At 46.1% G+C, this 11,106-nt stretch overlaps 1 protein-coding gene across 1 annotated transcript in view; it reads left to right on the top strand.

The window, feature by feature from the left end:
- Positions 1–1,674: 1,674 nt before the first annotated feature.
- The window catches only part of RFX8 (regulatory factor X8), a 59,807-nt gene continuing 50,375 nt past the window's right edge, over positions 1,675–11,106 (top strand). Inside the window, exon 1 of the mRNA XM_061210912.1 lies at positions 1,675–1,746. Within this exon, the coding sequence (XP_061066895.1) occupies positions 1,675–1,746 (72 nt within the window). The remainder of the gene's footprint in view (positions 1,747–11,106) is intronic.

Raw genomic sequence — 11,106 nt, 5'->3', positions numbered from 1 at the left:
GTGCCACAACTACTGAGCCCGCTCGCCTAGAGCCCATGCTCCGCAACAAGAGAAGCCACCACAATGAGAAGCCCACGCACCGCAACAAAGAGTAGCCCCTGCTCGCCACAACTAGAGAAAGCCCGCGCGCAGCAACAAAGACCCAACGCAGCCAAAAAAAAAAGAGGCGAGGAGACAGCCAGGTGAAGGCGAGGGCACTAGAGTGATGAGTCTACAAGCCAAGGAATGCCAAGGGTTTCTGGCAGCCACCAGCAGCCAGGAGGAAAGCGTGGAGCACATGCTTCCTCAGCGCCTCTGGAAGGAACCAACCCGGCTGACACCTTGATTTGGACTTTCAGCTTCCAGAACTGTGACAGAATATATTTCTGTTGCTTTAAGCCACCTGGCCTATGGTAATTGGTTACCTGAGGAAACCAATACAGGGCCACAGCTTCCCCTCACCCCGCCGTCCACCATATGTTGACTTTTCCTCCTTCCAGGAAGCAGATGGGGTTAACAACTGTGGTCTCTTGCTCTCAAGGAAAGTTATTGTAGGCCTCAGCCTGCCTCAGCCCAGAAGATAAGCTGTAGGTCATCAGTAAGAAAGGAGGAGATGCATTGTTGGTAAATTCCCTGCTAAAGAATTCTTCGGCGTTTAAAAACTGTGCTGGCTTGCTTTATGTATTTCTTGAAAAGAATGAGGAGAAACCTGCCAGTCTGTCCCCAGCCAGAGAAGGGAAGGCTGTGATTGGGTGTCAGTGTGGACCACACCTTCTGAGCCCAGTCACCTGCACTGCCTGCCCCCTCACTCCCACACCTGCTGCTGGAACAGGCACCTGGCTGTCCCCTCGGGGCTGGACTCTGGGCTGTGAGCCATGGGCAGAGCCCCTCGTTGCCAGGGGACCCCACCTGCCCCGGGGCCCAGGAACATTTGGGCCATTGAAGGTCCCACCCCGAGCCGGGGCCTGGGGGCTGCAGATCACATCTGAACGCTACCGAGCTCTGCACCCAATGGGAAGTAAAGGGCAGGGAGGGTGGCCTGCCTCTCTGTCCCTTGGTGTCTTCCATCTTCCATCTCATTACAATTTAAAGAATCAAAATGTAGTGGCCCGCCCTAAATCACTCGGGTTTAACAGTCGTGCAAATGACTGCTTCGGGGGGACGGGGGAAGGGGAGGAGTTGTGCACGCCTGTCCTGGGTCACAGGCACACGGGTCCTAGGAAACCACATGGGCTCCAGCTGTCACCTGCAGGGGTGATCGACTCTACAAAGGGGGGGGGGGCATTGTGTTGTGTTTTAGCGAGTAAATCTCTACGTCACAGTGAGAGACCTTGGCTGCCACCTTTACAAAGTTACATGAAGCAGCTTCTGCTGAGCCCAGTAGTTTGGGCTTCTTTTTAATATGCCTGTACGCCAAAAAGATTTAAAAGCAACAACAAAACCTCACCATAGTCTAAATCAATATTCTGAACTCTGGGCTGAGCACATTACAGATGCTGGTGGGTGAGACTTTGCATTCGATAAAGTAAGCATATTTCATTTTGTTGGGTCCCTTGCTTGTGTCTGACCCTTGTCAAAGTGTCCCACTCTCGAAAAACTGATGCCAACCTTCTCTTCCTGCTCTTCTTCCTCCCCGCCCCCAGGTTGGTTGACAACTTCTGCATCTGCGAAGGGTACAGTGTGCCTCGCTGCCTCATGTATGAGATGTATGTGGAGACCTGCGGGCAAAATGCTCAGAACCAAGTCAACCCAGCCACGTTTGGGAAGGTAGGTTGTGAAGATAAAAATACGTGTCCACTGAGTAAAAAAAGCATGCAGGTTAATGATGAGGAAATGCTGGGATTTATTTGGGTCTGATGGCTTCTCAGTGGATATAACTGGCTTCACCCTGGGAACCAGCCCGATGGCTAACATACATCCTCATCTCCATCTGAAAGCCATTCCGTCCTTTGTCCATACTTCATAGTGAGGGGCCAGGAAAGTTCAAGGATGGGGTGGCATTCACCCAAGAGAATGCAGCTATGGCAGCCTCAGATACCCCCAGTTCTCAGCCAGGTTTGCTGGGCCATTATTCCCTGCATAGAAATGCCACAGCTCAGGACCCCATAAGCTCAAAGAGCCACTTTGTGGTGTCAGACAGCTTATGCTTCCCACAATTCGCTTGTTCCTAGAGAACTCACGGGCTCTCAAAGGTTTCCTCTGGAGGTTAAGAACTCTGTCAGGGGTTTGTTTAGACCACGCAATACACAGCAAACGTTAGCACAAGGATGGCCCATCTGAGACCCTCCACATCTAACAGATATTTATTGAGCAGCTGCTATGTGCCGGCACTGTTTTAGGTGCTGAGTGTACAACAGTGAACAGAACAGAGAAAAATTCCTGCCTTTACTGCATTTATTATATTATAGCTGAGGGAGATAAAGAAGGTAAAATATATAGTCTGTTAGGTGGTATAAATGCTAAATGGAGCGGAAGGAGGAAAGGACTGTGTGTGTGTGACTGTGTGTGTGTTTTAGGGGAGGACTTGTCATTGGAGGGAAGGCAAACAGGGAAGGCCTCCCTGAGAAGTAACATTTGAGTCCAGATTTCCAAAAGATGAGGCAGTGAGTATGGGGCTATATGAGCAAAGAGCAGTGCAGGCAGAGCCAGCGCAAAGGCCCTGAGGCAGGAGGGGGCTCAAGTAGCAAAGAGGCTGCAGTGGCTGGAGGGCAGAGACCAGGGAGAGACAACCAGGGGGTCAACTGAGGGAGGTGGGAGGAGCCCAGGTGTGCAGGGAGCGGACAGGGGTGCAGCAGTGGATGTCGTGAGAAGGGGTCAAAATCTGGGTGTATTTGGAAGACAGAGCCAATAGGATTTGTTGATGGAAAGAATTAATAGAATCACGGGGCTTAATTGTTATTAAATTAACAATAATAACTTTCAATCGTATATTGCATCGTATTAATTTTCAATCCGGTTTTCAGGAATAGACAGACATCCACTCAAAACAAGTTAAAAGGAGAATTTTTTTAACGGGATATCTCATTTCATCCAACTGCAAGAAGTTTGACTGGGCCTCATAGAGTTTAGTCCAGTACTACCCAATAAAAATGTAAGACGAGCCATAGATACAATTTTAAATATTCTAGATCCTCATTTTAAAAGTTTTTTTAAGGTGAAATTAATCTTTTATAACTTTTAAATTCAATCCAAAATATTCAAAATACTATCGTTCAACATGGAATCAGTATTTAAAAATGAATGCGTTGTTTTTTGCATTCTCTTCTTTGTGCTGGATCTCAAAACTCCGACACGTCATTTTACATGTACAGCCCATCTCAATTCGGACCAGCCACATTTCAAGTGCTCAGTGGCCACATGTGGCTGGTGGGTCCCCTCTGAGACAGCCCGCGACTAGGTTCTACGTCACCAGGCATCTCCTCTCTCTCCCTCCGGTGTGTCCGTATGTAAACCACTGGGACACTGCTTCTCCGCGCTGGGCTGCTCCAGGCCCCTTCCCAGAAGCCAGCTTCTGCCACCACTTCACGACTTCCCAAGGTGGCTGCTTGTCCTGTGCTTCCCGTGATGCTGTCCGTGACCACCTGCCCCAGGGTCCCACACTGTAATGGTCTTTAGGCGAGAGAGGCCCACAGGAAGGACAGGTGGGTGGGAGGAAACAGTTGGCATCTTTGAGGTCTTGTCTTGTGTCACAGCCATCAGCAGAGGCTGGTAGCATTAGAAGTCTAGGAACAAACCAGGAGTGATTACGGTGGAGGGTCCCACAGCCAGTTACAATGCTTGGGCAGCAAATCTGGTCTCCTTCTTTACGGGTCAGTCCTCTTTCCACCTGCTATTCCCTCAAAAATATCCTGGACTTCCAAGAGAACTTGGAAGTCACTGGTCCAACTCCACATCCAATGCAAGAGCCCTTCAAAAGCACCTCTGGCTGGGAGCTTTTATGAGAACAAAATGCCCTCTCTGGGCAGAGACAGCCATGGGGGCTTGGAGCTGGGAGGGGGCAACGCGTTTCTGCAACGAGGAAGCTGCTCTTCCTCTGGGCAGACACGGTCCCTCCCCAGGATCCATGCTTGGCAAGCAGAGCACAGGCGGATGGAAAGCCACCCGACTCCTTGCAGGCCTGGGGACAGCTCACAGCCTGCAGGATCAGACCCCTGCAGGGGCCACCTGGCCGGGGCTGAAATGACCTGGGGGACCAGCCTGCTTACGGCCGCAGAGATGCCAGTTCAACCTCTCCCTCCCATCTTTCCTACCTTCCTTCTTGCTCCCTCTTTCTCAGTGGTCCTCAGTGGACAGAATGGAATTGGTTCGTGACACGCTCTTACCGTCGATCCACTCACAGCCTGATTCCCTCTGTTTCTTCCGTTCTTTTTAACAATGTTATAAGCATCCGTGAACCCACCGCCCCGTATGAACCATATGGCCAGATCCCTGTATCCCATCCCCCTGCCTTCCCGCTGGTGGGAAGCATCAACCCCTTCATCGTTATCTTGCCTTTTTAAAAAGAGTTTTAGTGCATTTGTATGTCTTTCTGTTTTTGTTGTTTTCTTCTTTTTGACCTTTGACCCCCTTCACCCATTTTGACCACCCCCATCCCCGACCTCTGGCAACCATCAATCTGTTCTCTGTTTCAGTGAGATTGGTGTTTTTGTTTTTGTTTTACGGTTGTTTTTTACATTGCATATATAAGTAAGATCATACCATCTTTGGCTTTCTCTGTCTGACTTATTTTATGTAATGTATTTCTTTTAAAAGCCCATTTTTTTTATTTTTGTGACTTAACTTTTTAAAAAGGAGGGTCATGTTATATGTGACTTAACTTTTTAAAAAGGAGGGTCATGTTATATGTCATCTTTTGGAACTTGTTCCACTTATTATTATATCAGGATTCCTCTACATTCATTTGACTGTTGTGTAGTAGTTCAGTTTACCCATCTTCTCTCCCTTTGATGAGCATTTAGGTTGTTTCCCAATTTTGCTGTTGTGAACATTCACGTGTGTATCTCCTGCTATGCATGTGGAGATGTTCTCTTGGGCGTGTGTGTCCGAGGGTGAACTTGCAGGCTGATGGGCTGTGTGACTGTGACGTCTGGGGATGGGACCAGATCGTCTTCTGAAATGATGGCTTCCGTTGCCCTCCCACCAGCAATTCTGTAGATTCCAATGATGTTTCCAAAACACCGACATTTTTAGACCCATTTCTCTAGCCACAGTCGTCATCCCTGAAACACAGTCATTGGTGGAAGCTCTGCACTTTGGATAATCATAAAATAGGGAGTAGAATCTTCTAATATGGCAGCTGCTCAAATATTGGAAACAATTGTTTAAACCTTCGTGTCTTCCCTTCTTCATTGAATACTCTTCGGTCCCAAATTTTTACTTCTCTGACTACTTGTTTCATTATGACTTCAGTTTATTGGTGTTTCTCTTCAAAGGTAGGTTCCCCAAGGGTACAGCCCAGTGTCCCAGGAGGGCTCAGAGGACGGGGCTTTTATTTTTCTTTTTTAACTTTTTGGGCTACTATTGGCTTTCATGCTTCCATGCCACTTTGCTGGTTTCATTGTAAGCTTGTGATCCAAAAAAAGAAAAAATAACCCTTTGGTATTTTTTTCACACGAATTAAAAGTAAGCTAGCCCTCCCAAAACTGCTTTATAAACTATAAAGCACTCCATGTAGATACAATATGTTGTCCTTGTTATCAGACTGTGGTCATTATGCCCGTGACCGTGGGAACCCAAGAGTGGCTGTTCCCTTATTCCGAGTTGGCAGCTTCTTAGTGCTGACCTGCCGTATCTTCTAGACTCATAGTCATCCAGTCGTCTCAGCCTGCTGAAGCTCACACGTGGGAATAGCACGTCTCTTATCCCTCCTTCAATAAATCAAAAGCAATGTGGACACGTGCAACGTGTTAGGCTCTGGAGCTCGCTGGGTGTCTCTGGAAGGTTTTCCAACCAGCCAGGAATTCCCCCGGCTGTCTTATCACTCAGCCCACATTTTGTCATTTCTTCACTAGGCACATTGGGGCACTTCCGCAAGGGCTTTGCTAGTCTGGGTATCCTGGCACTAAGCCATTTCCTTATCTGGCAGCCTTATCAGATGGGAGTGGGGTGACTTGAGCTTGACACGTCTTGGTTCTGGATGATCTCTACTTCCTTTTTTAAGAAATCAAAGGCTCCTTTTCAAAACCTCTCTCAGATTTTCTTCGAAGTGGTTTCCCCTCAAGGGCAGTCCTACTGCAGGGTGTTCTGAAAAAAGAGTTAAAAAGAGCCTCCGGTGCGTGACCATGGGCATTTGTCTAGCATTTTTGATCTTCCTACTTCCCTTCGAATCCATCCCCCAAGACACTGAGGTCCTAGCTTTCAGTTCTCGTTGGGAATTTGCCCAAAGAATGAGTCAGTTCAGTGGTGCTGGTCTTGGAAAGGGACCCTGAGCTGCTGAATCTGTGACTCAGTGGAGAAGGGAGAGGAAGGGGAAAAGGATGTGATCCCAAAGCTTGTTTACAAGAGAAACAGCAAAATACCCGCTTCTCATTTCCTGCCTCCCCCCCGGGATTGGGGTTGATTCCAGACTCCACACCAAGTTCCTGTGCAGATGTTGGGGTGTTTCTTGCTCTGCTCGGCAGTCCCGGCTATATGACAGGTCATCTCACTCCCAGTGCAAGTGATGGCTTATGTGGATGAGGAAATTTCCCAAAGGCTGACTTCCTTTTTTTAAAGTAACATTTCCTGATGTTTTTCTGATTATGAAAGAACACATTCCCTTTATAGAAAATGTGGGAATTCGAGAGAAGGGTATAAAAGAAAAGAAGATAAATGCCGGCTACGACCTCACTGTCCAGAGATGCAAGCACATGTGTGGTTTATTTGCAGGCCCCCGGCACACTCACATACACATGCCAGCAGGAGCGGGGAGTGATCACAGAGGCCTCTCTGTTTGTTTCCCACGTCCCTTCGGTCCTGCCCACGCGGTGGTTCTTCCTCCCTCCTGACAGAGCATCTGAGCAGGCAGCCTGACCTCTCTAGAGCTCCTTGGGTGACACAAAGCCCCATTGTCCTTCTAGTTTACCAAACAGTATCCATCTGACGCTTCGAATGTCCAGCCCCATATAACGTCCAAACTCTGAGCTGGGTTTAACGTGGAATCGCTTCCGCAGTCCTTCAGCGAGGTTTCTCGCCAGCAGAGAACTAGTTGCAGGGGTCTCCTCTTCCTCCCTCCCATATTTCCTACCACCTTGCTGGGTGTTGGTTGGACCCCGTGGGAGGGGAAGGTAAAAGCGGCTGCAAAGTTTCTACTGCACAGCTTCACACTTTGGGAGGCCAGGCAGACCCTTGTCTCCTGGTGCCTTTGTTGGCTTCTGCAGGGCAGCCCTTGGGAATGTCCTAGAATGCATCCCTGGCCTTGGTGAATGACTCTGAAGCCTGACTGCCCATCCTGGGGGGCCTTGCTGGACAGAGTCCCGGCTCTCCCAGCTGTCAGCTCTTTATCACGGGTGACCAGTGTCTGGCCGTCGAAACTTCTCAGCCACTCTTGGCCTGAACAGGCTGTGGGTGTGCTGAGCCAGGGCAGCAGCCGTGCTCCTCTGCCTTCCCCCCAAGGCCACTGGCTGGCCAGCCATCTCTCGTCCATCCGGAGTCCTCTGCCCAAGCCAGGCACTGACTGCAAGGGCCTTACGATCAGCCCTTCAGGCAAATCTGTGAACCCGCTTCCCCTGGGCCCCAGGTGACTGGACCATCCCGTCCTGCACACCCTTCATAGGTCAGGGAGTGGTCTTGCTGCAAGAAACCCCCTTACACATCCTCCTTTTCGTCCTCTCTCTATCTCATGGTGGGCGATTTGAGTCGAGGACTTTTTAGAGTTTTATAACCAAATTTTAGCTGAAAGCCTGAAGGTGCAAGTCCCCTGGCAGGGGGTGTCTCAGTTCACCTTGCTGCCTGCCTCTGTCTTCACGCCCCAGCCTCTTGTGTAGACACCACAAGGATGGATGGATTGGAGGATCAATGTGTGGATGGATGGATGGACATGTGGATGGTCAAACAGGTGGATGGACAGACAGACAGACAGGTAACCCTAAGCCTAGAATCAGACTAACTAGTTTACAATCCTGGGCAAGTTATTTAACTTTTTTGTGCCTCAACTTTGTCATCTGTAAAACGAGAATATTCATAATGTTAATAATAGTACCTCCTTCATGAGAGGCTTTTAAGAAATTCATGAGAAAAACACACGTAGAGAGAATTGGACAGTCCTGGCACATAGGAAGCAACCAAGGGCCGTTAACTTTTATAATTACGTACGTAACGTATTTTCACTTAGAATGTCATAAACATTTTCACATTAAAATATTTCTAAATGCATGGTGTAGAATGGCTGTGAAATATTTTTCTGGTTGTTCCAGAATTCATTTAACCATTTTCCTTATTGGAAATTTATGATGTTTATAATTTTTCTCTATTCTGAGTAACATAAGTCTCCATCTGTATCTGGTAATTTCCCTCAGAGAGATTCTAGACAATTGTAAGCCCACATGATAGTTCTTGATATTCTTACCCAAATCCGTGATATCCTTGACCTAGGGAATTTGTTGGGTAAGAACTACATTTAGCTGTTTCAACTGGCATTTATTGTATGGTTAGGGAAGGTGAGTCCTTTGGCATGTGTTTTGGTTATGTGTATCCTTCATGCATGCACATTATTATCCGATCACTTTCTATTGGGGTATTAGTGTTTTTCCTATTGATTTATGTGAGCTCTATATACTAGGTAGATAAGGTTTTTTTTACTTATTACATCTTTTGGAAATGATCATCTCAGTCGCTTTTTAAATTGTAACTGTGGTGTTCCCGATTATAAAATGAAATCACAGGATAGTCTGGGGTTGGAAATACTCAGTAAAATAAGACGTGTGGATTACTGTCCTGCCAGGCAACTAGGAATTTGTTTCTGCTTCTCCCTCCAAAACACCAGATGATATGCCAGGGCCTTGAATCTGAGCCTGCTGCATGCTTGCGGATAATTCTTTTCGGTAGCTATTATTTTACAACTAGACCTAGAGGGAAGGGTTTAAGTGATTTTATCAAGAGAAGATGAAATGGTCAATCTGTGGTTGAAAGTAGGAACTTCTGGCTCCGAATTCTGCCTTTAGACGTGGCTGACGTTTTCTTTTAACTCCTGTTGTCATTTATTTTCTCGTACGTTCTGGTTCTCCTTCCCTGAAGAAGCCTCGATTTGGCCTCGTGACCTCGATATGCCAAGACCTGCCTCTCCATCCCTGACTTGTGCCTTCCCACCTGGGCTTGGGCGGCTTCCTGGAGGAAGAGGTGGGGCCTGGCGCCAGCCAAGAGAAACGCTTCAAGACACTGTCAAATCCTGCTGCTTTTGGAAGCTAAGAATAAAAAAAGGAGGAAGGCAGAAGCGGAGGCTGAGTGACTCCGGAGCAAATTGTAGAAAATCACAGAAATCATTACACGACAGCTTGGAACATCCTGCCTTCCTGCTTTGTATTTTTGTAATTTTACCACAATCCAGGATTTCCCTTTTCAACAGACATCCACTTGGATACCATGCTTGTCATGGACCTGTGAACGACCTGTAAACCTGTAAAAAAAACAGACTTCTGGTTTTTTTTAATGTAATTGGTCATAGACATCATATCAGTGCTGTCTAACAAAACGTACATCAGAAAGATGGTGGGGTTTGGGACTTCCCTGGCGGTCCAGTGGTTAAGACTCTGCACTCCCAATGGAGGGGGCAGGGGTTCGATCCCTGGTCGGGGGACTAAGATCCTGCATGCCGCATGGCACGGCCAAAAAAAAAAAGATAAGATAACGGAGAGATGAAACGTTGAGTCAGAAGTAGCTCTGTTATTCAATATTTAACAGCATTTGCTAACAAAACCTTTAAAATGAAAAAATTAGGTAAACGAATAATAAAAAAAGTGAAAATGCCAATCACATTGGAAAAAAGAAACTGGTAAAATTCATGGCACACTCGCATGCTGGACTATTTTGCGGTGTTAGTATTGATACTTCTCTGTTTTCAGAGGATTTTTAATGACAAGGGGAAGTGTTTATGGTACAAGTTGGAGGGAAGAAAGTGGAAAGCAGAACTGCAGACATGCTAATTGTGCGATGCAGGTATTTCCTATGTAGACCCACAGAATCCATGTACGCAGTGAGGCTTTGGAAAAAAGATGGGAATGGACCACACTGAGGTTTACATGGCAGAGGGATACCTCTGAGTTTTGTGTTTCCTTCTTTATACTTGTCTGACTTTTCCAAATTTCAGTTACATATATTTTCTTAATGATCAGAAAAGAGGGAATACAGTTTAAACGTGGTAAGAGACGAAGCTGGAAGTTCTATTTCTAAATTTTCAAATTGCAGCTTTAAATCTGGCTTATTCTTTTAGCTCGTGCACTTGGTTTTCCCTGATCTTGGCACCCGGAGGCTGGGCACAAGAGGAAATGCCAGGTAGGTTGATCATTTTTGTTTTATTTTATTATTTTTTTAAATAACACTTATTTCTTAAAAGTTAACATGTGCATAATAGAAAACCAAAAAACAAAAGAAGCAAAAAACAAAGTCATCCATAATCACAAGCAGTTTGTTTTATTTTAAATGTTAAAAACACACATTTTGAAAAATCACAAAATGGGTGACCAAAGGAATCCAAAACTAAACAAACGATAAATATCAGCTCTTACCAAAGAGTTCCTATAATTATATGAAATTCCCAGTGCCTGATATAATTCAGGTGATGCCAGGACCAAATACGAGTCTCTATCTTCTTGAGAGATTTTGTTAAAATACAAAAGTCACAGTGTATTTTTCTGTTTCTGACACTTCCAACGTTTAGACATGTAAATGTCTAATTGTTGAAATAATTAAGTAACTGTATCCCTAGAACAATAAAACTGTTTTAATTACTCCTTGAACTAAAATTTCTAAGTGTTCATCTAATTCGCGTATTTGAATTCTATTCAGGAGACAGAAGGTACCCGGGCGATATTTTTAACTTGAAAGGAAATTCCAGTGTTATCGGGTGCATCCTGTTATAATTGTCACTCAATTATCATTGTTATTTGTTGTTTGTTTTAAATCAAGAAAAATCAGGAGAAATCAGTGAGATCA

Source organism: Eubalaena glacialis, chromosome 14 (genome assembly GCF_028564815.1).
Source record: "Eubalaena glacialis isolate mEubGla1 chromosome 14, mEubGla1.1.hap2.+ XY, whole genome shotgun sequence".
Classification (NCBI taxonomy): Eukaryota; Metazoa; Chordata; class Mammalia; order Artiodactyla; family Balaenidae; genus Eubalaena; species Eubalaena glacialis.
The sequence above is the reverse complement of the archived record's forward strand: the minus strand, read 5'-3'. Positions and strand labels throughout refer to the sequence as shown.